The sequence below is a fragment of the Emys orbicularis genome, chromosome 1 (genome assembly GCF_028017835.1).
Source record: "Emys orbicularis isolate rEmyOrb1 chromosome 1, rEmyOrb1.hap1, whole genome shotgun sequence".
NCBI lineage: Eukaryota > Metazoa > Chordata > Testudines > Emydidae > Emys > Emys orbicularis.
The window spans coordinates 269,152,674-269,179,165 of record NC_088683.1 but is presented as its reverse complement, the minus strand read 5'-3'; the positions used below and the strand labels follow the sequence as shown (position 1 = coordinate 269,179,165).

The window sequence follows — 26,492 nt, the reverse complement described above, 5'->3', positions numbered from 1 at the left end:
TTGGTCACAGTGTAATGGTCTTACACTGATCAGTTTATGTTTATATACAGTTTTTCATCCCACGAGATCTCCAAATGCTCCATGGGTGCACAGGAATTTATGTAGGCACAGCATAATTGCCCAGGTTATTTCTTCCTAATACATGCTTAATTTGGTTTGTAACACAATAACATATGTGCCAAAGGTTACCCAACCGTGTGTTGCTGTTTTACATGGGTGAGAGAATATACCTGGCAAGAGCAAAATTCTGTACGGTTAGTTTTCAGAAAATGGGTTTCATGCAATCTACGTATGCTAAATTATTTCTTTTTCATTGCTTACAAAAAAATCCTATGTCGCTTTTAGTAGATTGGAATGGAATTAAACGTGTTTGAATAATGGCTTCTTTCAAAGCATTTCAAGAACCAAACAGCATAATTTATTCCAGATTTTTAGTAACATGTGCTTATAAGTGCATCTCTAAGAGGAAAAAAGTTCTCACTATGCTACTCAACCCATTGAAGAAACTGGAAAGGAGGACAATTTGCATAACTAGAAGAAGATCAGGTCTGTCCCTCCAATCTACATGAGTTCCAAGGGAAATCACTCTTATACATTATTATGATTCAAGACTTAAATTCAGAACTGTCTGTTTTAGTAACAGTGTTAAACTGAGATACGCTTTGATTGCCAAACAGTTCAGTATTTCTACCATTTTGGTAAGTGTTCACAGTCCCTTTGAACATTTCGTATTTGTCAGGATTTCATTTTTAGCGAAGTCTTGTTTCTACATCAATACCAGTTTTCTTCTTCTGCTAGTGTGTGACAACTAACTCCATCCAGGCAGCAAACTCCTATCTGCATTCTTCCTTTGTGCAATACAGGAATGCTGGTTTCATCATAATAGTTTTATAGCGGGGCTGTACTTTGTGGCCTCTCATTTGATAAATTAGGTTATATATTGATTGCTTTTTTCCAAGTACAGTAGAACATTTGTTTTATGACCACAGATCTTATGAATGGATATAGAACCTATTTTTATCCCTTGAACAACAAGGTATCCATGTAAGTATTTGAGCAGCGAGCAGAGGTTATGCGCACTTGCTCTGAGTGCGCATAACCTCTGCTCGCTGCTCAAATACTTACATGGATACCTTGTTGTTCAAGGGATAAAAATAGGTTCTATTTTACTGTAATAGGCACATTGTATACATTTGTTACCTACACTACCACTGAACAATTAATAAATTAACTTATGTACCATACTTACTGTAAATTTTGAGATGTTAAATTTTATGAACTTCTCAATCCCAAATTAGTTCATAAAATAGGGGCTTTACTGCAGAAGTTCTTCAGCTTGTTTGGCATGTTCTAATTCACACATAGCTATTTTAGGGTCTCTCTCTCTCTGTAAGAGGAAACTACCCATATTTATAGTGTAAATTATTCCTGCTCATGTTCAAAGAGTTTAACCTTATTTACTTTTTTATAATAAAATCTATATGAGGGTCCAAACAAGTGTTAGAAAATGTTACCACTCTCCCTGGTTCCAACCTCCCTTTGGCATTCCTCTTCTGCTGGGGGTGTTAGCCCTCTCGTGATTCCAGGGTGTGGTTGGCAGCTCCAGTTCAGCTGGTGGGATGTGGTCCTGCTATGGCTGCTGCTTCCTTTCTTCCCTGTCTACATAATGAAGACAGTTAGGATGGCTCCTTCTTGTGTCTAGCTGCTTTTACAGCTCCATGTGACAAGCCAGCTCTTCACAGGACACAAGCAAGTAGTACACAGACCACAATTTGAGAATCGGTGATAAAGTGGGTCTTTCCCATCTCTCACTGCTATGATTCCCACGGGGTGCTGAAATGGGAGTGGTTGATGAATCTAGATATTAATCTCTAGGAATTTTTCCAAACATGGAAATAGAATGAAATATAAAGCCATGTACTGAACTTCAGTTTTGATCTACAGCTAATTCCACCTCAGTCTCTGATCTTGCCTAATCTTGTCAGCTAAACCGGATTTGAGCCCAGACAATACTTCCATGGGAAAACCACCATGAAAACCTAGGAACTGTTGCAGAAAGTGGAGCTGGTGATTCAGTAAGCTGCACTCACATTTCAGTATCAGTTAAGAACCAACGTCCTACTGCAGTACTAGGGGCATTTGTGCTGTTGGAAATGCTCTATTTTAGATGAGATTGTGAGGTAGAGTGACTGTACTGTCGATGTGTGAGAAGGTGGGCAGCAACACTCTGCACACTGGAGTCCGAAAAGCTGAGGAAATCCCAGAGAAGAGTGTTGGAAATAGTCCAGGGGAGAGGAGATGAATGTATGGATAAATATTTCAGCGTTTAACACATAGTCTTAAACAGAGTTGCAGAACTGGTGATAGATTTGTAGAAATAGGAGATACGAAAGGAGAATGATGATCCAGAGTCAAAGATGACACTGGAGTTATAGAGAATGAATGAAGGCAAATAGGATTTCTGAGGTGATGTGTACTGTTATTAGTGCACTATAGATAAACTACAGATAAATGTGGAAGATATGGAGTTGTGTTTAAGGATGCTCCTTGTCTTACCCCAGTAAAGTCCTTCTGAGCTTATCTAAAAGAAGTTGTGGCAAAGCCATATGTTTATCTGTGTAAGAAAGGACAGGGAGGAATCAATTATGAGCTTTTGCGAACAGGGGCTGCTAACAGGGAGTTTCGCAAGGGAGTTCTCCAGGTGAAGGAGGAGCAATACAGCACCCTTTTGGGCGGACAGGGGGCTGCAGACGGGAGTTTGACAGAGGGAGGCTTACGATGGTTAGGAAGACCTGCAACACCTGTGCCAGCACTGCTTTTGTCTCCTCCACCTGCGCCTGTAGCCAGACAGAGCGCCTGAGCATGGATGCTTCTACCCAGATCCTGGTGTGGTTTTGCAGAGACTGTAACTTGCAGTTTCCACTTACCGATATCCAGGCTGGGGGGGACCATCCAATGTGAAAGGTGCCTGCTGGTGGAATCTCTCAGGCAGCAGGTGGGAGAGCTACAGGAGGAGGTGGATAGGTTGAGAAGCATCCGAATCCACGAGCAGTTCCTGGACAGTGTCCATGTGGAGACAGCTGAGGTAGCTGTCCCAGTACACAGGACTGCTGATACACCACTGGTGGAGGAGGAGATGGCTCAGGGTGGACACTGGCAGCTGGTTACTTCTGGCAGCAGGCAGTGCTCCACCCCTGCTCCGAACCCTCCCGCTGTGGTAATAGGTAACCGTTATGCTCTTCTTGATACAGGAAAGAAGGCATCACCCCCTACAGTAAAGGAGGAGAAGCCTCGTACCCCTAAGGCTGGGAGGTCTGCTGCCACCACTGCGAATAGGAAACGTAGGGTAGTGGTGGTCGGAGACTCTCTGCTGAGGGGGACGGAGGCGCCCATCTGTCGCCCTGACATTTCATCTCGAGAGGTATGCTGCCTGCCAGGAGCCCGTATCCGAGACGTTACGGAGGCATTGTCGAGGATTATCCAGCCCTCTGACTACTACCCCATGCTACTCATCCATGTGGGCACAAATGATACTGCGCAGTGTGACACTGAGCGGATCAAGAGTGACTACAGGGCTCTGGGAGTACGGGTGAAGGAGTTTGGAGCGCAGGTGGTATTCTCTTCGATTCTTCCTGTCAAAGGTAGGGGCCCGGGCAGAGACAGATGCATCATGGAGGTGAATGCCTGGCTGCGAAGATGGTGTCGCCAGGAGGGCTTTGGCTTCCTAGACCACGGGATGCTATTTGAGGAAGGACTGCTAGGCAGAGATGGCGTTCACCTTTCGAGGAGGGGAAAGACCCTATTTGGACACAGACTGGCTAACCTAGTGAGGAGGGCTTTAAACTAGGTTCGACGGGGACAGGTGAGCAAAGCCCGCAGGTAAGTGGGGAACATGGAGACCTGGGAGATGGGTCGGAAACGAGAGGGAGTGTGGGCTATATTGGCAGAGAGAAAGGAGGGTCAGGACAAAACTGGGAGGAAAGATCAAACCAGTATCTTAGATGCCTATATAGAAATGCGAGAAGTATGGGTAATAAGCAGGAAGAACTGGAAGTGCTAATAAATAAATACAACTATGACATTGTTGGCATCACTGAAACTTGGTGGGATAATACACATGATTGGAATGTTGGTGTGGATGGATACAGCTTGCTCAGGAAGGATAGACAGGGGAAAAAGGGAGGAGGTGTTGCCTTATATATTAAAAATGTACACACTTGGACTGAGGTAGAGATGGACATAGGAGATGGAAGTGTTGAGAGTCTCTGGGTTAGGCTAAAAGGGGTAAAAAACAAGGGTGATGTCATACTAGGAGTCTACTACAGGCCACCTAACCAGGTGGAAGAGGTGGATGAGGCTTTTTTTAAACAACTAACAAAATCATCCAAAGCCCAAGATTTGGTGGTATGGGGGACTTCAACTATCCGGATATATGTTGGGAAAATAACACAGCGGGGCACAGACTATCCAACAAATTCTTGGACTGCATTGCAGACAACTTTTTATTTCAGAAGGTTGAAAAAGCTACTAGGGGGGAAGCTGTTCTAGACTTGATTTTAACAAATAGGGAGGAACTCGTTGAGAATTTGAAAGTAGAAGGCAGCTTGGGTGAAAGTGATCATGAAATCATAGAGTTTGCAATTCTAAGGAAGGGTAGAAGGGAGAACAGCAAAATAGAGACAATGGATTTCAGGAAGGCGGATTTTGGTAAGCTCAGAGAGCTGATAGGTAAGGTCCCATGGGAATCAAGACTGAGGGGAAAAACAACTGAGGAGAGTTGGCAGTTTTTCAAAGGGACACTATTAAGGGCCCCAAAGCAAGCTATTCCGCTGGTTAGGAAAGATAGAAAATGTGGCAAAAGACCACCTTGGCTTAACCACGAGATCTTGCATGATCTAAAAAATAAAAAGGAGTCATACAAAAAATGGAAACTAGGACAGATTACAAAGGATGAATATAGGCAAACAACACAGGAATGCAGGGGCAAGATTAGAAAGGCAAAGGCACAAAATGAGCTCAAACTAGCTACGGGAATAAAGGGGAACAAGAAGACTTTTTATCAATACATTAGAAGCAAGAGGAAGACCAAAGACAGGGTAGGCCCACTGCTTAGTGAAGAGGGAGAAACAGTAACAGGAAACTTGGAAATGGCAGAGATGCTTAATGACTTCTTTGTTTCGGTCTTCACCGAGAAATCTGAAGGAATGCCTAACATAGTGAATGCTAATGGGAAGGGGGTAGGTTTAGCAGATAAAATAAAAAAAGAACAAGTTAAAAATCACTTAGAAAAGTTAGATGCCTGCAAGTCACCAGGGCCTGATGAAATGCATCCTAGAATACTCAAGGAGCTAATAGAGGAGGTATCTGAGCCTCTAGCTATTATCTTTGGAAAATCATGGGAGACGGGAGAGATTCCAGAAGACTGGAAAAGGGCAAATATAGTGCCCATCTATAAAAAGGGAAATAAAAACAACCCAGGAAACTACAGACCAGTTAGTTTAACTTCTGTGCCAGGGAAGATAATGGAGCAAGTAATTAAGGAAATCATCTGCAAACACTTGGAAGGTGGTAAGGTGATAGGGAACAGCCACCATGGATTTGTAAAGAACAAATCATGTCAAACCAATCTGATAGCTTTCTTTGATAGGATAACGAGTCTTGTGGATAAGGGAGAAGCTGTGGATGTGGTATACCTAGACTTTAGTAAGGCATTTGATACGGTCTCGCATGATATTCTTATCGACAAACTAGGCAAATACAATTTAGATGGGGCTACTATAAGGTGGGTGCATAACTGGCTGGATAACCGTACTCAGAGAGTTGTTATTAATGGTTCCCAATCCTGCTGGAAAGGCATAACAAGTGGGGTTCCTCAGGGGTCTGTTTTGGGACCGGCTCTGTTCAATATCTTCATTAACGACTTAGATATTGGCATAGAAAGTACGCTTATTAAGTTTGCGGATGATACCAAACTGGGAGGGATTGCAACTGCTTTGGAGGACAGGGTCATAATTCAAAATGATCTGGACAAATTGGAGAAATGGTCTGAGTTAAACAGGATGAAGTTTAACAAAGACAAATGCAAAGTGCTCCACTCAGTTTCACACATACAGAATGGGAAGAGACTGTCTAGGAAGGAGTACGGCAGAAAGGGATCTAGGGGTTATAGTGGACCACAAGCTAAATATGAGTCAACAGTGTGATGCTGTTGCAAAAAAAGCAAACATGATTCTGGGATGTATTAACAGGTGTATTGTGAGCAAGACACGAGAAGTCATTCTTCCGCTCTACTCTGCTCTGGTTAGGCCTCAGCTGGAGTATTGTGTCCAGTTCTGGGCACCGCATTTCAAGAAAGATGTGGAGAAATTGGAAAGGGTCCAGAGAAGAGCAACAAGAATGATTAAAGGTCTTGAGAACATGACCTATGAAGGAAGGCTGAAAGAATTGGGTTTGTTTAGTTTGGAAAAGAGAAGACTGAGAGGGGACATGATAGCAGTTTTCAGGTATCTAAAAGGGTGTCATAAGGAGGAGGGAGAAAACTTGTTCACCTTAGCCTCTGAGGATAGAACAAGAAGCAATGGGCTTAAACTGCAGCAAGGGAGGTCTAGGTTGGACATTAGGAAAAAGTTCCTAACTGTCAGGGTGGTTAAACACTGGAATAAATTGCCTAGGGAGGTTGTGGAATCTCCATCTCTGGAGATATTTAAGAGTAGGTTAGATAAATGTCTGTCAGGGATGGTCTAGACAGTATTTGGTCCTGCCATGCGGGCAGGGGACTGGACTCGATGACCTCTCGAGGTCCCTTCCAGTCCTAGAGAATATATGAATCTATGAATCTATGTTGTTGTTGAAAGATACACCACACTTGAGTATCTTCAGCATAAAAGTGAGGCAAGGTGAAAGGTAGAGATAAGAGTTAGCTCCAGTGGCATGGCTAACTTCCAACTTCAATAATTACAGTCTTCATTCCTACAGTCCAACAGCAGTTTCAATTAGCTATCCTGTTCACTTCCTCCCTTAACTGTTGTGCAATGTTGCTGTACATTGTTAAACTATTGCCACACTATTGCTCCATTTTTCATCAGGGTGAAGTGAGTTTTGTATGTGTTATACATTGTTTTCAAAGTGATTTGAGATGGAAGGTGCTATATACATTTCAATTATGATACTATGTCTCTATTCTTTTAATTTTCTGGGTAGTGATTGGATCGTCCTTTGTAGTTAGATAAATTACTGCAGAAAACTTTTCAACTGTAACAGAGAAAGGGAGGGATAGTAAATTAATTGTAAACATGACTGAAAACATTTTGTATATCAGTGTTTTGTGTACTGACTAAACTCCCAAAAGTATGACTTATTGCTAATTAGAAGTACCAGTGGACTTGAACCCAGGAACTAGAGATCTACCAGGCAAGCAACCGCCTTATGCTGCCATCCAACTGCATCTTTAACCTAGCTGCTTCCTGCCACCCAACAATTTGCAGAGGTTACACATCATGGGACGTTCCACCATCAATGATCTGACTGACAGTGGACTTAGCGATCCCCGATTGGCTCCTTGAGCCTACATCAGCCCCTGGGGAGTACGAGGAAGTGTCCAGACAACAATACGGATTCCTAGCTAGCTGCCATACTCACCCCACTTCTATGCCTCTAAAATCCTGGTATTGACCTTGGCTCCAGCTTGGATACTGAGTCCTGATCAACCCCTGGAATCCCAGTACTGACCCTGATACCTGGTATTGACCCTCGGCCCAATTCCTGACTCCATCTCTGGCTCTGACCTTTGGTTTGACTCTTGACTCTGCCACCAGCTCTGACCCCTGGCTTTGGTTCCTGGCTCCCACGCTAATGCCACGAGTCCTGCCTACCTTCACCGAGGATCCTGATAGTTAATTAAGAATTACCCAGGAATCAAGACTTTTCAGAAGAGAAAAGACAAAGACCTGAGAAAATAGAAACTTAAATCCCAATGGTAGAATTTCTTCAGCCTTTCACAAGAACATATAAAGTGCACCGGCAAGTCAAGAAGCCTGTTAACCACACTGTTAGCTGAAGAGAAACTAATCTTTTTCCTTTTCTCTAATCTACTTTGAATGAATGAATTGAAATATAGATACTAAATATTAAGATACTATATGATTTTGCCAGATATAGTAGTGTCAAGGGGTGCACCACTCACTGCTTAACTGGTGCCTCCTCCTGGTCACTCTGGGGATTAGCTCTACAGGGCGACATCCCTGTCTGCAGTTGCTGTCACTCCATCTCTCTCTCTGGTCTGCAGCCCCTCTCTTGCTCCGGGAGCGTCCACTTTGTGACTCAGCCCTCCCACTAGGTCTCACAGTGTTCCCCGACTTCCGGGGTACAGTCTTCCAAAGTCTCTGTCACTTCCATAGTGACCCAGGCAGTCTTCCCTTTCACTGCCCACGCCAGTCCGCCCACTACTCCAGGTTCCCAGTCCAGGGACCCTCCACCCAGAAGTTCTGGGCTCTCCTCTCCCAGCCCTCACTGCTCCTTCCCTGGCCTGCTTCCTACCACTCTTGGTTCCCCTCCTTGCTCCGGGTGCACCAGCTCCAAACCCTCCTCTCTCTTTCAAGGGAGTTACTGCCCTTTCCCAGCAACAGCCCCTGCCTATTGCCAACTTTCTGGTTTTATAGGCCCCGCCTGTTCCTGTCCAGCTGAAGCTGCTTGCAGGTGCAGCCTGTGGAGTTAATAGACCTACCTGTCCACCTTCACCTTTTTCAGTCCTGTTTGGGGGTGGACACCCATCACAAGTAGTTAGTGCTAAATACAGGGAACTAAACTGAATACACTATTTTGGCAAAAAAATTTTAAGGAAAGTTACTAAACATTGATACAGCTTTATGCGAGATGTAAATATTAATGACAGTGTTTGCCATTGGGGGACTTCTGTTAGGAAAGAAGGGGTTGTGTTCATATTGATTTCTTTTAAATTAGGAAGACGTTAAGAAGTAAGGATAGTATTTGCAATCAAGCATGTTTGTTACCACAAGTTAGTGAAATACAGCTATGCTGGAAGAGGCAATAATGAAAGTGATTGAAACCAAATAATGTGTTATAAGGACACTTGATCACACAGTAAAATAATCAGAAATGTAATGGTTTGATCAACTATACATACAGTGGTCCTACAATTATTTTTAAAATAAGGAGAACAGAAATGAAAGATTTATAGAGCTGTTCTTGCCTGCTGGAGAACAACAGTGACTGTGTTACTGCATAGTGGACTATTAAAACAAGTATAAAGAGCATCACAGAATGTGGATAGACTTTGTATAAACTTTGTAAACTTAAACTGGATATTTCAGCAGTCAGCAAAGTGCTAATGGAAAAACTGGAACTCAGGCAAGCATAGCCATGTGAAGTTTGCTGGGGAAAGAAACTTGTGGAAGTAGGTTGCTGACTGGAGCTAAGTCAGCAGCAGGTATTCAATGTATGACCCAAGATGGCTGTACAAATGGCTATGGCCTAACTTTTGTTACATAAACTGATTAGGCACAAGATGTTTTGTACACAGAGACTGAAATTCTCCAGACCCAGTTGCAAGAATCCAGAAGTGATGTTTCATTTTCTGACAGGATGATGAGAGGTGACAACTGTCATTTTGGTTGAACATTTCAAATCTGTGTCAGAAATATGGGTCACCATTTGATTGGTGCATGTCCGCTTCTGTGAATAGAGGAACCAACTTGTACTACCCACAAGAAATGGGATAAAATGGCCGGACTCCTTCAAAATATCTGATATCTGGAGGGGAGATGACTGAGACCCTCAGCCAGCTACCTGGTGATATCAAGTACCTATCTTGGCTAGGTACCTTTAACTGAACATTTTTCTTTTCCAGCTGTTGAGGTTGCTCACTAGCACACCTATACACTCATGACAGTCATCTGCTTCATCTGTGTTTGCAATGTCAGCTACTGATGTGAACAGTAACTGTGCTGAAAGCTGATGGCTGAGCAAAGATATGGTGATAAGTAATAGAGACTGTCTCGCGTGATGACCCAAATCAGTCAACTGACTATTTCTTGAAAAGAGGTACCTAATTAGTAAGGAAGGGTACATGCGTATGTACGTATTTTGAAGATTATCAGCATTACAGTTTATGCCCTTGTTTTTGTAACAGGTTCCTATCAAGATTGTTGTAAAGTAAGTTTTGAAGCTGAACAAGTTACTATTATTAATTCAGATTGTGAAACATTGTACATGTGTCTACCCTAGGCAATGAGTTAATACTGCCTTGCAAGTTCTAGATTCATTGATTCTTAGAATTTAAGGCCGGAACAAATCAGCCAATCATCTAGTCTGACCTCCTATATATCACTGGTCATTAAAAGTCACCTAACTACCCCTGTATTGAACCCAATAACTTGTATTTGAGTAAATCATATCTTCCATAAAGGCATCCAGGCATTGATATGAGGACATCAAGAGATGGAGAATCTACCACCTTCCTTTTGTTGTTTGTTCTAATGGTTAATCACCTTTGCTGTTAAAAAAATTGTGCCTACTTTCTAATTTGAATTTGTCTGGCTTCAGCTACCAGCATTGGTTCTTGTTATGCCTGTCTCTGCTAGGAAGAAAAAAATCTATGGCCAGCACGGCTAAAGACAATAAGAAGGAGCTTTTTGGGAACAAAAAAAATCCTAGCTGTGATATAGGCCCATTGCTAGATGGAGATGGCAAAATGTTTAATAATGATACAGAAAAGGCAAAAGTGTTCAACAAATATTTCTCTTCTGTATTTAGAAAGAAGGATGAAGTACTTGTATCACATGACGATGATGAACTACTTTCCAATCCATTAGTAACTCTGAAGGGTGTTAAACATCGCCATCTAGTAGGGATACACATTTTCAAATCAGCAAGCTGAATACCTTGCACCCAGAAGTCATAAAAGAGTTGGTTGAAAAAGATCTCTGGCCCATTGATGTTAACTCTAATATATTTTAGACTACTGGGGAAATTCAGAAGACCAGAAAAGTGCTAATGTTGTACCAGTATTCAAAAAGGGCAAACGGGATGATCCAGGCGACTATTGGCTGGTTACCCTGATGTCAATCCTGGGCAAAATAATGGAAAGCTGATATGGGATTCAACTGATAGAGAATTTAAGGGTAGGAATATAATTAATGGTAGTCAACATGGTTTTATGGGAAACAGCTCGTCAAACAAACCTGATTTCATTCTTTGATACAGGTTTGGTTGCTAAAGGTAACTGCGTATTGATTTCTGTTGTTAACGGTGGCTAATAAAACTCTATAAAATGAAATAAATATAACTCAAGTCCTTTTCTTAAGCAATTCAATATCCAAAAAACTCTAAGAAAGGTGGCATGCGTAATCAGTTGAGCAGTTTTCCTAAACAAAGCTTTATTTTATGCGCTACCTTTGTTACCCTTGTGTGTGTGTTCTTTAGCATTTCTTATCCACGTTTCCTTTATAATTCAAGCAATTAATGATTTGGTAACTATGATGCTTTTAAAATTGAGCTGAGCCAGATATTGCAGGCAGGTTCTGGGCAATTCTTTTCCCTATCTCAACCTCCAAGTTTGCCAATGAGTTTAAATCCTGATTTATAAAGTCACCTACTTGTCAATTACCAGCCACCCCTCTTGTTTGAAGACTGACCGATGTTTTAGAGCGTGTGGAAAGAACAGGTGTCCACCAAGGGCTACAGTGAGATTACAAAAATAGTTTTCAACTATCATTTGAAATCAGCTATCTCGATGTGAAAAACTAGTTTATTAACCCTCACCACCACTTAATACCGTGCAATGAGATGTTTCAGTAATTGGAAGGGATAGCAAATTCAGGACTTAAGTGGGTATTAAAGAGGTCATAAATGAATATCTCTTTAAGGCCTAACAAGCCTTCCAATAACGTAAATAATCTTATTCATAATTCTAATTTGTTCAGTCTTTAGATTTGTGATTGCAGATATATAGCTTTTTACGAACTCAGATACCACAGTGATGAGCAAGGAGAAATGCCTACATAATTTTATAGCAGATACAAGGAGAATATTTTTGAATGCATCCTTTCCTCTTTTATTTGGGTTCCTAAATATAGATTTAGGTGTCTAATTTCAATGGGAGTGGAATGTCAATGAAACATGAGCGTATGCGTGAGAGAGAGAGATAAAAGCTTCACAGGAACCGAATAGTGTTAAAAAAAATCATACACTAGTACTTATTCAGCTGCGGTGATGCACAATCAGCTCTACCACATATGAGGGCTTTCTGTCACTGTGGAAGATGAAGTGCTGTGGGGCATGTATCAGACTCCGTTCAGCACGGAAGGAAAAGACGGGTTGGACAGAAGTGTCTTTTAAATGTAAGAAATGTTGGTTAAATGTATAATGACTTTTCAAGGAACCAGAGGAGGAAAGAGAGGCGACAGAAACGCTCCCGTCTGCGCTATTCATGTAGGCCTAAACTTAGCAGGGCTGCAGAAGACCTATCCGGTCTTTACTCTCCCCATACCCATGTGACCTTTGGGAAATAAACTGCAAGGAGGAGCCAGCGAGAGACTGAAGCTGGCACAGCAGCTGCAGAAGCAGTTCAAGAACGTTGAAGGACACTGATGATGTCAGACTGTTTTCTGCAGTTTTCACTCTGAATATTCTCTCTTCCAGGGTGTTTACTTCAACTCTCTGGGTATGTCTACACTACAGGATTAATCCGAATTTATATAATTCGAATTTAGGAAACCGATTTTATAAATTCGAATGTATTCGGCCACACTAGGCACCATTAATTCGGTGGTGTGCATCCAAGCTACCGTAGTAGCATCGATTTCCAGAGCGTTGCATTGTGGGTAGCCAATAACATCTAATTGCCAATAACATTGAATTGCGGCCACACTAACCTTAATTCGGATTAACAATACCGATTTTGACGCTACTCCTCTCGTCAAGGAGGAGTACAGAAATCGAATTAAAGGGCTCTTTAATTTGAATTAAATGGCTTCGTTGTGTGGACGGGTCAAGCGTTAATTCGAATTAAAGCAGCTAAATCCGAATTAAAGTCGTAGTGTAGACCAGGCCTCTGCCTCCTCCCTTCCTTTGTCTTTCCAGCTAGCTAATCCCCTCCTAGTGTAAGCGGGGGAATGGTCCTGCTATTGTGGGGAACTTTCCTGGCTTCTGCACTACCCCGGTGACGTGGGCTAGCGAAAGGATCTGAGTCCTCGCTCCCACTTCCTTTACCCAGAGGCCTCCCTGCCCTTGAGGTCTCCCCTTCCACTTTCCTGTCTGGCAGAGTCCTCGTAAACCCCGACAAGGCTGGGCCCAGGATTCCTGGGGGGCTTGACCCCCAACCCTGCTGTGGTCACCCAGGACAGGGGCTAGGGTGTCCCCACTCTGGGGTGCTCTCTCTGCACTGGGCACCTCCCTGACCCACTGATCATTTCAGACAATTTAAAGCAAATACAAGTTGTTTAATTAACAATTAATTTAAAAAAAAATAAGGAAAAATGGGAAAGGTTAAAGGAAACACATCACCCCGCTCTGTGGCAGGAAACATCACAAGCAGTGTCTCTGGAACGTCAGGGCAGTTCACAGTCTGTTCCTTGTAGGTCCCAGGCTCCTTCTCAGGCTCTGGCTGTGCTGCAGAGACGCTGTGGGTTGGACACTTGCTCTGGCGGTGGCCACACGCTCTCAGGCTCTAGGTGGCAAGACCCTTTTTCCCAGCGTCGCCCCCGCCCTGTCAGGGTTATGATCCCCCTCCAAGTCTGGCCTGCAGAGCCTCTTGGCTGAGGTATCTCCCTGTGCTGGGCCCACTGCCAGGGTCCCCCTCGCTCTCCCCAGCTGCTCACCGCACCCAGCTCCGGACTGCTCCATCCCCAGCTCCAGCTCCACTCTGCCTCCAGCCCCTGGGCTGCTTCTCTGGCCTCTCTGGCTCTGGTTGCTACAGCTCTGCTCCCAGCACAGCTCTGCCCTGCAGGCTGCTTCTGTGACTCTGCTCCCAGCTCTGACCTGCTTCCTGGCTGCTTGTCTGGCCCCTCTGGCTCTGGTTGCTGCAGCTCTCCTCCCAGGGCAGGTCTGCTCTCTCTGGGCTGTGCTCTGGCTTTGGGGCTGCAGCTCTGCTTCCAGCAACTTAGCTCGGGCCCCTGCTCTCTCCTTAGCTCGGCCCCACTCTGTCTGACTCAGGCAATTCCAGTTCACACGGAGGACGGGACCCCCCTGGCCTCCTGACTCCCTGATTAGCCTGCCCGCCCTGTCAATCAGGCTGATCTGGAGCATTGGTCTCTCCCCATTGTTCCTGGGAACTGTCAGTCTCAGGCTCCTGATTTCCTATCGACCCTTCCCCTTTTAGTGCTGGGAGCTAGCCAACCAAAACACCCCCACTGAATTTTAGTAAGGGGGCAACAGTCCCCTTACACTAGCATAACCCCACTGAAAAGATTTAAATGACAAAACAAAGTCACATAATTAACATGACATTTGCCACCATCACATTGTTCACTCTGCTTGTATGTCTACCCCTTTCCCTTACTGTTTGTCTATCTTGTCTGTTTAGAGTGTTAGCTCTTTGGGGCAGGGGTTGTTTCTTATTTCATATTTGCACAGTGCCTCGCCCAATGGGGCCCTGCTTTCAGTTGGCCACTAGGTAGGTACTACCATAATAAATATGACAAATAAGAGAGAAAGCAAGAATGATCATTAGAGACAGTGATTCAAAAAAAGAAGCCCAATGTTTTCATGTTATTTTTGAAAAGTTGAGAAAAGTGACCAAAATAGAGTAGTTACATATTAGGAGGAGGAAGAAAAGTGGATAAGAGGTTAATATTTCCAAAGTTTCTTATATGTTCCCATCAAAAAAAGAAAAAAAAAAAGAAAAGAAAGTGCAACCCCTCAATGTCACAACTGCACACTCAGACAATACAAAAGACTCACTCAGGAGGAGAACTCAAATCTTTAGAACTGAAAAGTATTTAACAACAAATTAAACAAAAAATTAGACTGACAGTAGAACAGATATACAAACACAAACTATTATGAACATTGGAATAAAGCAAGTAGACTGCTAAGCACTGAGGCTGAGTCCTGAGGCTAAGTACAGTCCTTCAGAACAACCCCCAGATTTTTCTATCCAAAATAGAATAAAATAATCAGCAAAAGCAGAATAAATAACTCTCTCTTCACTACTATCAAAACTTTTCCAGTGAGCAGGAGGAACTGTCTGAAATTTCCTGCAACAGCCAAATTGACTGATCTTACTAACATCAAGCAATAGCTTTTATAAAATACTGGAAACGGAGAGGTCATAAAATCTGTTATAGGGCAGATTTATACAATACAAATACTAATTTCAGGACAACTCTGGAACAGCCTTCCAAGGGGAGCAGTGAGGGCAAAAAAAACAAACCTGTTTCATGACTGAGCTTGATAAGTTTATGGAGGGGATGGTCTGATATGACTGCTTACAATAGCATACGCCCCATCTGCGACTGCTATTAGCAAATATTTCCAATGGTTGGAGATGAGTCACTATGTGGGGAAGCGACCCTGACATTTATTTATTTTTGCCTTCCTCTGCAACGTGGGTCACAGGTCAGGTCCTAGTTTGAAATACAGTAAATGGTGGATTGTCTGTAATTTAAAGTCTTTAAATCAAAACTTGAGGACTTCAGTAACTCAGCCAGAGGTGATGGGTCTATTACAGAGTGGGTGGGGGAGGTTCTGTGGCCTGTGATGTGCAGGAGGTCAGATGATCATGACAGTCTCTTCTGGCCTTAGAGTCTATGATTCTCTCCTAGGCTGACCAACACCAACTATTATGATATAATCAGGAGATGGCAGGGACTTAAAAATTGTGTTTCATTGTCGGGAGTCGGCTAGGTGCCCCGGGCTGGCAGTATTGCCTAATGGCAATACTCTGGGGTGTAATGCCTACTGGCGAGAGTTCAAAGACCGCCTCACCAAGCAGCTATAGCATAGGTAGTGTTGCCTAGCAGTGAGAGTCCACGGGGCCACTTTGCCTAGCAACAATATCGGGGTAGTGTCACGTAGCGGTGAGTGTGGGGAGGGGAGGGGAATGCGGGGCTGCCCTACTCCACTGGGTTCTGACCCAGGGCCCTTCAACATAAGGTACCTTAACAGGGGTTTAAGTCCCAATACCTCTAAGTGCGTTCCCTTGGATGCTTCCTATCCTTGCCCGAGTCCCTCTGGCATCGTCTCTGGAGTTGGACAAGCTAGGAGGCTCAACTATGGTGGCTTGGAGTTCCAATGGCTTCCTGGCAAGAGGATCCTGCACACAACCATTCTCCTTAGTCAGCCCAGACTGAGCTGATCTGCTCCCTTTTGAATGCTCCCTCCACTTGGAGCATGCCCCGGAGGGGCGAGGCCTCTTGGGTCACGAACTAGTTTTTAACCCTTGCTTCGCCAGTGCGGGGTTGATACACCCCGTCACACACACAAAGATCTCTTTCCTTTAAGTCAGATTGTAGAAGACTCATGAAGGTAATTGCAAATCTTCTAACTATACTACACCTGTAAAACAAGATTCATATAACCTAGGAAGTGTTCTGAATATATTCACCTGCACCACAAACTCTGTAGATGTCCCTCTTGCCCTATCGCTAATAAAGACTTTCAAGGTGAAATGGACACATCTGTTTGCAGTGCTTTAATATGTGGGATGAAAAGATTAATTCATCAAATGTATTAAAGTCCTCCATTAGTCTCTTTCCTTTATGTTCAGGGAAGTGGTTTCAATTAAACAACTTTTCAGGACCACAAAGAACTTGAGAAAGGGTGTCCCTGATCCTTAAAATACACTTTACAGACACAATCAAAACTCTAGTTCTTATGATAAAAAGTAATTAATATTTAGAAGTCACAATAACAGAGGGGAAAAATGAATAAAACTCTTCCTAAAGAGGACATTGTATTAAACATCACAAAACTAAAAACATGCTTACTTTTACCCTAACATAGGAATTCAGTGCGATTTCTGGCTAAAAAGTAAAAAAAAATCCAAGACAGAAACCAATGATAAGATGACACTCATCCTCAGGAATGTAGATCATGAGTAGGAAGGACTTCTGATTGCTGAACAATAGTATACACAATATAATGTCCCTGGATGAAAAAAAACAACAACGACACCTCAATTATTTTAACAATTTTTTTAAAATGGTCAGTTCTATAACTAGCCTGAGCAGGTAGAGTAAAAACCATTAAAATCAATACCATACCAAGATTCCTGTTCCTTTTCTATTCCATATCCAAGATAAACCCAGCATATTAACTTAATTAAATTAATATATTAACTTCTTCAGTTCATTTGAAGAAGAAAAAAGAGCAGAATCAAGGTTCTGCAGTATATGAAAGACGCAGGGGGACTAGCCCTCCCAAACTTCACCAGATGTCCTACAGCCGTACTTAGTAGTTTAAACATGAATACTATCCACAAAACACATTTAAGCTGGCCTTCAACAACACAACTGAAATAAATACTCTATAAATACCACACACAATAGAATATAAATCCAGACTAATATACAGGACAAATCTCACATACTTGGAAACACAGACAGAAAAAGAAAATGGACACCAAAACTACTGTTCCATCAAATAAACATTTCTGATTTCCTATACTTTGCTTCAGGCTTTTCCAACAAAATAACAACTAGTCTAGATGAGTCAGAAAGACAGACTCATCTAGATTAATTATTTCATATTTTCCACTTGAAATTATCAGGCAATTTACTCAACAAATTCTACTTTCAAAAGTAGGGTTACCTCTGCCTGTAACACCATGCTATCCCCATATCAGGACAGACTGACCAGACTTACAACAGCCCATGATGTCTGGTCTGAAAATCAATTGTACAAAAACAGAAAGGACAAATTGCTATTCTCTATGCAACTCTGTAGCAGTGAAATACTCAAGATATAGCACCTATGAGGAGGAAAAACAAAAAACAACCCCACCCCACACACACCCCAAAAAAACCCCAGAAGCAAAATTTTAGGGTACAAGAAAAGAGAACTTCTTGGCAGATATCCTAAAAAATGCACATAATCAACTCATAATCATAGAGAACACACCAATGGAAACCAATCACATGCCTCCTCTATACCTTGATAATCATGCTAGATAAGTATGTGGGAAAAGTGGGGCTACTGGACGACTGAGATACTAAAGGAGCACTCAAGGAAGATACGGCCACTTTGGAGAAACTAAATGAATTATTTGCATCGGTCGTCATGGCTGAGGATGTGAGGGAGATTCCCAAACCTGAGCCATTCTTTTTAGGTGACAAATCTGAGCAACTATCCCAGACTAAGGTATCATTACAGGAGATTTTGGAATAAACTGATAAACTAAACAGTAATAAGTCACCAGGACCAGATGGCATTCACTCAAGAGTTCTGAAGGAACTCAAATGTGAAATTGCAGAACTACTAACTGTGATATGTAACCTATCATTTAAATCAGCTTCTGTACCAAATGACAGGAGGATAGCTAATGTGATGCCAATTTTTAAAAAGGCTCCAGAGGCTATCATGGTAATTATGAGCCAGTAAGCCTAACTTCAGTACCAGGCAAATTGGTTAAAACTATATTAAAGAACAGAATTATCAGACACATAGATGAACACAATTTGTTGGGGAAGAGTCAACATGCTTTTTATAAAGGGAAATCATGCCTCATCAATCTAATAGAATTCTTTAAGGGGGTCAACAAGCAGATGGACAAAGATGATCCAATTGATAAAGTGTATTTAGATTTTCAGAAAGCTTTTAACAAGGTCCCTCAGCAAAGGCTCTTAAGCAAAGTAAGCTGTCATGGGATAAGAGGGAAGGTCCTTTCATGGATCAGTAACGGATTAAAACATAGGAAACAAAGGGTGGGAATAAATGGTCAGTTTTCCGAATGGAGAGAGGTAAATAGTAATGTCCCCCAGGAGTCTGTACTGGGAGTGCAGTTCAACATATTCATAAATTATCTGGAAAAGGGGTGAACAGTGAGGTGGCAAAATCTGCAGAGGATACAAAACTACTCAAGTTAGTTAAGTCCAAAACAGACTGCGAAGAGTTACAAAGGTATCTCACAAAACGGGGTGACTTGGCAAGAAAATGGCAGATGAAATTCCCAACTGTACATATAAAATAATGGGGTCTAAATTAGCTGTTACCATTCAAGAAAGAGATCTTGGAGTCACTGTAGATAGTTCTCAATGTGCAGTGACAGTCAAAAAATAGAACAGAATGCTGGGAATCATTAGGAAAGAGATAGATAAGACAGAAAATATCATATTGCCTACATATAAATCCATGGTACACCCACAGCTTGAATACCTCATGCAAATGTGGTTGCCACATCTCAAAAAAGATGTATTGGAATTGGAAAAGGTACAGAAAAGGGCAACAAAAATGATTAGGGGTATGGAACGGCTGCCATATGGGAAGAGATTAATAAGACTGGGACTTCTCAGCTTGGAAAAGAGACGACTAAGGGGGCATACAATAGAGGTCTATAAAATCATGACTGGTGTGGAGAAAGTAAATGAATATTATTTACCCCTTCTCATAACACAAGAACTAGGGCTCACCAAATTAAATTAATAGGTAGCAGGTTTAAAACAAACAAAATGAAGTATTTCTTCACACAATGGTCAGTCAACCTGTAGAACTCTTTGCCAGAGAATGTTGTGAAGGCCAAGACTATAACAGGGTTCAGAAAAGAACTAGATAAGTTCATGGAGGATAGGTCCATCAATGGCTATTAGCCAGGATGGGCCGGAATCAAAACCATGCTTTGAAGTGTCCCTAGTGTCTGTTTGCCAGAAGCTGGGAATGTGAGACAGGGGATGGATCAGTTGGTGATTACCTGTTCTGTTCATTCCCTCTGAAGAACCTGACATTGGCCAGTGTTGGGAGACAGGATACTGGGCTGGATGGACCATTGATCTGATCCAGTATGGCCTTTCTTGTGTTCTTATTCAAATGGTATTTTTAAGGAAGAATAATAGCAGAGAAAATCATCACAACACTGATGCATAAGGAGAAAAATCAAGCAATTACTATACAATATGGCCAAATAAAATACAAGAAACACAGAACTTAGAACGGATCACAATTCAGGTGAGGTAGACAGGCAGATGTTTGGAGCATTGGCCTGTGGCTAAAAAATACTTGTATTCTTATCTGTGTAGAATACTACACAAGTGTGTTATTTTCCTCTTACCTATGTACTTACCTGTAACTATTCCTGTAAAACAAGCAATTAAAAAAAGAATATATTTGATGAGCAATCTATAAACATTAAAGATCTGCTTTGCACCTCTTTCTGAGCCACTGCCATCCTAATCTATGCAACCTATCTGAAGATCTATTCAATTCATGGAGTTCATTACCTGGAAAAAATACATACTGTAATAATTATCATTTATTTGTACTGAGAGAGCACCCACAGAGTACCATGTGCTATCAACACAAAGCACTGTCCCCGCCCTATAGACCTTACAGCGTAGGAGTGTTAATGTATAGTTCCTGTTGAGACTTCTGGGACAAAAGGTGCTGTAAATAAACATACTTCTTGCAAGCTGTTCTCTTGTAACGGGAATAGAACTGGATCAGCCTAGAAATATCAGTGCTACCTCTGGATCAGACAAGTGTGACCAGGTTAGAAAAACTGTTTGCCTTATGGTAAATTATTGGCCTATGAAGATGTTGAGATTAACTGATAGTAAATCATAACAAAATGGTACCAAGTCTAGGACCCATTCAAGCAAAAGTGATGAATAGCCAGATTAAAAAAACTGTGACTTGTCTGAGAAAAATTAAGTGGACAGCTATTTTCAGTACAGTGGGGTCTGTCTGTTACTAGTACCTGCAACCGTAAAACTTCATTTCAAAGTTAGAAGTGAAGTGACTCCAACACGTCACAGAAAAACTTGTATTCCTTGGTGTTATTTTTTAAGGTTTCTGAAAATAAGCATGTTTTTTGTTTGTGTTTCCAAAAATGTGGTAATTTTTTTAGATATTAATCAAGACTCCATAAAATAAACCTGTGTTGTGTGAGAGAACATTACACATAACCGTTTGAAAATTGGCTAATTCCTAGGTGGATAACACCAGGGAAATAGCTGTTTTGCAAGGGCGGGTTGGCGGTATTAGTGTAGGATATTCCTTATGATTTCCTGAAATAGAAATATAGGGCAGAGGTTGGGACTCTTGGCTGCAGGAAAAATTGCCCTTATGCCAGTTTATGCAAACCCCGCTGTCTGGCAACCTACGCTCCTCAAAGGACCTGCTAATGGTTTTCAGCTCTAGCTGGGGGGAGGGGGGGAAGAAATGGATTGGCAGAAATGTCTGAAAGGCAGATGAAAATTGGGGCAGGTTTAAGTATGGAGAACCAGCAGCACTCAATGGATGGGGCTTGGGAGAGAAGGAAGTGACCTGAAAGAAGGATAAGGATGGGGAGGAGCCCATTTTTGTTGGGAGAGAGCTTCAGTGTGGGTAGAGGACACTGAGAAACTGGCAACTAATATATTCTTTTTCAGTGCCTTACTTTATTGAATGAAGAAACCTACACTCTATCATGTATAAAATAAGCATCCAACCAAGGGCAGAGAAACTGAAGATGTCAGAATGTAATCAAGAGGTAACACCCAACATCAATATAATCTAAGCATGTCTAAATATGAAACAAACACAAAAGGGTGTGTTCCTTTCCTAAGTGTGTCAATGAAACTGTCAACAAAGAGAGATCTGGAGACATAGTTAAGAGATGAACACATATTCCAATCATGACTGCTGCTAAAGAAGCCTGCTTAAATTGTGTGCTTCACTATTTCTCACATACCTACTTTCAGCAGTTAAGCAAATCTGGTAGACATGATAAAATGAAATAATTTACTTACCCATAGTTCTTTTTCTCTGACATCACATTTTCTTAGACGATGTCTTAGTTGTTACACATGAAACAAAATCATGTTACTGCAGCATTAAAATTGGGAAATCAAGCCCACAAAATTCAGGAAATTCCAGAAGTTTAAATTTCTATTAGAGCCTTTTCTGAAAATACTTTTGAATTTCGGGGCTGGGGGGATGGGTGGGAGGGTGTCTGGATTTAAATCCTTGGAACCCAACCCACTTCTACAATTTTGGTTCCAGGTCATATGCAAAACTAGAAGGGGTGTGCTGTCCAGTTGTTGCTATGATTATTATTACAGGCAGGGCTGGTAGCACCGCCTATTATTAAGGTTGCTGACACTTCCCATTATAAGACTCTGTTTTTACGTGTTTATAAACTTTGCCAAACTTTAACCATTGAGGCTGAAATTTTCCATGCTGGGTGTCTGCCTCAGGCTGATTATTCTTTTTTTAAATGTCAGCCACAACAATCCAGCCATTTCTGAGATTGAGACTAGGGAAAACAATGCTTTTCAGTGTTAAAAAAAACTCTGATGAACTTGTCTTTAGAAACCTCTAGTGCCCCCAAGCTTTGGAGGAGGGACTTCAAATTTGGTAAGGTGTGGCCTTTTGGGTCAAGGATGTAGCTTTTGCTGTCCCCATGATAATGTGCCCAAATCTGACCACGTTATAAACCTTTGAAAAAAAAATCACAGTTTGCACAGGCTCAGTAGAGTAACTGCTAAAATCTTTGAAGTTTTATGTCCTCAATGACCATGCTCAAGCCTCTTGCAACTCCTATGTGTGACCAGACTCTGTATGCACCATCCCCTCACAGCTCCGGCATGTAACCAGACAGCACAAGCGCCATCCCCACAGAGTGACTAGGCATACTCCAGCCCAGGCTACAGGGGACTTCCCCTGTCATGGCTACCCCTGGCTGCTCCTGGCTGGGGTGGATCCCACCACCAGAACTAAGAGTGGGAGCCTTGCCCCCCCCAGGGCTGTGAATAACCTCTCTGCTGGCACTCAAACAGCCTGGAGAAGGAAGCCACCAGATTCAAATGCAAAGGGGACTCAAGCTGGACCTAGGACATTGCAGAGGAGGCCCAGGGGAGTAGATTGGGACAAGGAGCCTGGGGAGCAAAGACTGGGACTGGCTAGGCCAGGAGACTAGGTCTGGGCGCTGGGGAGGGAAATGTAGGGGAAGACGGGGAGACAGCAGGTGTGTGTGTGTGTGAGGAACTGAGACTGAGGAATCAGGTGGGGAGACCGGGAATGAATGGGGTGGGTGGGGAAGAGGTCGAGGGAGGGGAGACAGTTCTGACAAGGAGTGGAGGTGTGGGGGTTGAACTGGGACTAGGTAGGCAAGGAGATTGTGACAAGGAAATGGGGAGTCCAGGACATTGAGACTGGATGAGAAGCCTGGGGAGGGAGACTGGGACTGGGAGCCAGTGGGCTGGGGAACATGGGGGGTGGTGGTGACAGATTGAAGAGTGAAGGTGGGAACTGGGACTGTCTGGGCAAGGAGACTGGGGACAAAGAGTCAGGGGATGGGGTGTGGGGAAGACTGAGACTGGCTGGGAGTAGAGAAGAGTGGGACTGGGAGTGAGGAGCAGTGAGGGTGGGATGTACTGGTTAAGGAGAATGGGACTAGCGCCTGAGGAGCGGAGACTGGACAAACTGGGTGAGAATGGGATTGAGATGAGCAGCCAGTGGTGGGGTAGGGAAAAGACTGGGACAGGCACAGGTTGGAGGGGATGGGGCACAAGGGGTCAGGCTTGGGGAGATTGGGCAGAAGAGTCTGTGCCCACTAGAGAACACTCCCACCATTCTTCTTCTGTCAGCAAATATCTGTGAAACACACTGGCAAGTGTCCCATCCTCCTTCAGTGCTGATCTTCACAGAGGATAACCACCTATTACTGCTATCAGTTACTCTATTAACTCAGTGACAGAAGACTGTGTGGTGGATCTAAAGGTTCCAACCCTGCTGATGAACCATGTCAATATGATGCCACATGATGGAATTTCTGTTTTTTCTGTTTGATTTTTAAAAACCTAGGAGATTACACACAAAAAACCCATGTTAAAAGAACATTAAGGTTATAAAGTTGAACACTCAAAAGTTAGGAACTCAATGGGAGCTGTGTTTGACTACATTAAGTACTATACAGTGCTAAGTACTCTGAAAAATTAGGTCCTCGGTGTCTCAAATTGGGCTTCCAAAATTAGACAATACAGACAATTTGACCTTATTCTCTCTGTGCCTCAGTGCTCCATCTGTGAAATAGAAAGAATACCACCCTCTCCTTCCACAGGAGTGTTGTGAAAATAAATTCATTAATGTTTGTGAAGCACTCAGATACACACATTGAACAGTATGGCGAAAGAATATCGAATAGTTCAGGGGTTCTCAAACTGGGGGTCGGGACCCCTCAGGGGGTCACGAAGTTATTACATGGGGGGTTGCAAGCTGTCAGCCTCAACTCCAAACCCTGCTTTGCCTCCAGCACTTATAATGGTGTTAAATATATAAAAAAGTGTTTTAATTTATAGGGGGGGGGGTCGCACGCAGAGGATTGCTATGTGAAAGGGGTCACCAGTACAAAAATTTGAGAACCACTGGAATAGTTTCTCATTAAATGAGCACTGTCAATTCTGTGAACTGAATGAGGCAGGAATCTTGTGGAAACAGCAGCATGTGATCATGAAATTAAAAACTGTATCATATGCATATGTACAAGGGGGCTGAATTAAGGTTACACAGGCAAGATTATTTCTGGCATTTTCTAACCTCGGAGTGCTTGACTTTGCAACCTTAGTAACATTCTTCTAATGTAGTGTCTTATGTGTAATTAAACTAGCCCATCAGGGATCCCATTCTGCTAGGCATATAGGTAACATATAGGTAAATGACAGTCCTTACCCCAAAGAACTTACAATATAAAAGATAAGGTATTACAATAGATGAGACAAATAAGCAAGCTGGGGGAAAATGGGTAAAAAAGCAAACTAAAAACCAGGATATGCATAATCTGGTTTGGAGCAGTAATCACATCTCACCACCTGTCTAATTGTTACCAGATTGCAGTTTACTGTATACATTACACAAGAAACACTGGGAGCGTTTCCCTCTTATAACAGGCAGTATGGGAGAAAGTGTGAACATGGTTGTTGGTAAAGATGAGAACTGAGCACTCAAGGCTGGCATCATCCACAGAATGAAAGCATGAGGAGACCTTCCCATAGCCCTAGAGTTAAAAGTAAGATGGTGTTAAAACGGGAAGGGCTTTGAAAGTAAGAAAAGACGGTTACTCACCTTTGTAACTGTTGTTCTTCGAGATGTGTTGCTCATATCCATTCCAATATGTGTGCGCGCGCTGCGTGCACGATCGTCGGAAGATTTTTACCCTAGCAACTCTCGGTGGGTCGGCTGAGGCGCCCCCTGGAGTGGCGCCCTTATGGCGCCGGATATATGCCCCTGCCAACCCAGCGCCCCCTCAGTTCCTTCTTTCCGGCTACTCCGACAGTGGGGAAGGAGGGCGGGTTTGGAATGGATATGAGCAACACATCTCGAAGAACAACAGTTACAAAGGTGAGTAACCGTCTTTTCTTCTTCGAGTGCTTGCTCATATCGATTCCAATAAGTGACTCACAAGCCTTACCTAGGCGGTGGGGTTGGAGTTAGATGTCGCGGAGTGAAGGACCGCTGAACCAAATGCCGCATCATCCCTGTACTGCTGCATTATGACATAGTGGGAAGCGAAAGTGTGCACGGATGACCAAGTCACTGCCCTACAGATTTCCTGTATGGGCACATGAGCCAGAAAGGCAGAGGACGAAGCTTGAGCCCGATTGGAATGGGCAGTGAGTCGTGGAGCTGGGACACTAGCCAAGTCGTAACATGCCCGGATGCATGATGTAATCCAAGACGAGATTCGCTGCGAAGAGACCGGAAGGCCTTTTATCCGGTCTGCCACCGCCACGAACAGTTGGGACGTCTTTCTGAATGGTTTCGTTCGCTCGATGTAAAAGGCAAGAGCCCTGAGAACGTCTAGGGAATGTAGCTGTGATAACGTGATTTTAGTCAATAGGTCAATAACGTGCCATCGCTGGTAATTAGTATCAATGGTCAATGTGGGTCTGGCTGGAGAATCTTGCCCGCATGCTCAGGGTTCTGCTGATCGCCATATTTGGGGTCGGGAAGGAATTTTCCTCCAGGGTAGATTGGCAGAGGCCCTGGAGGTTTTTCGCCTTCCTCCGCAGCATGGGGCAGGGGTCGCTTGCTGGAGGATTCTCTGCGACTTGAAGTCTGTAAATCATGATTTGGGGACTTCAACAGCTGAGTCAAGGGAGAGAATTATTCCAGGAGTGGGTGGGTCAGCTTTTGTGGCCTGCATCATGCGGGAGGTCAGACTAGATGATCATAATGGTCCCTTCCGACCTTAAAGTTTATGAGTCTATGAGCTGTTGTTCCCTACGCAAAGCGGGCGGCTTCGGGAAGAAGACCGGGAGGAAGATGTCTTGGTTGACATGGAAGGCAGACACCACCTTAGGGAGGAAGGCGGGGTGTGGTCGCAGCTGTACCTTGTCCTTATGGAA

At 43.1% G+C, this 26,492-nt stretch overlaps 1 protein-coding gene across 1 annotated transcript in view; it reads right to left on the bottom strand.

The window, feature by feature from the left end:
* The window catches only part of SLC15A1 (solute carrier family 15 member 1), a 91,868-nt gene extending 69,968 nt beyond the window's left edge, over positions 1-21,900 (bottom strand). Inside the window, exons 1-2 of the mRNA XM_065423638.1 lie at positions 21,897-21,900; positions 20,231-20,242 (exon numbers count right to left, since the gene is read on the bottom strand). Of these exons, the coding sequence (XP_065279710.1) occupies positions 20,231-20,242; positions 21,897-21,900 (16 nt within the window). The remainder of the gene's footprint in view (positions 1-20,230; positions 20,243-21,896) is intronic.
* Positions 21,901-26,492: the final 4,592 nt, after the last annotated feature.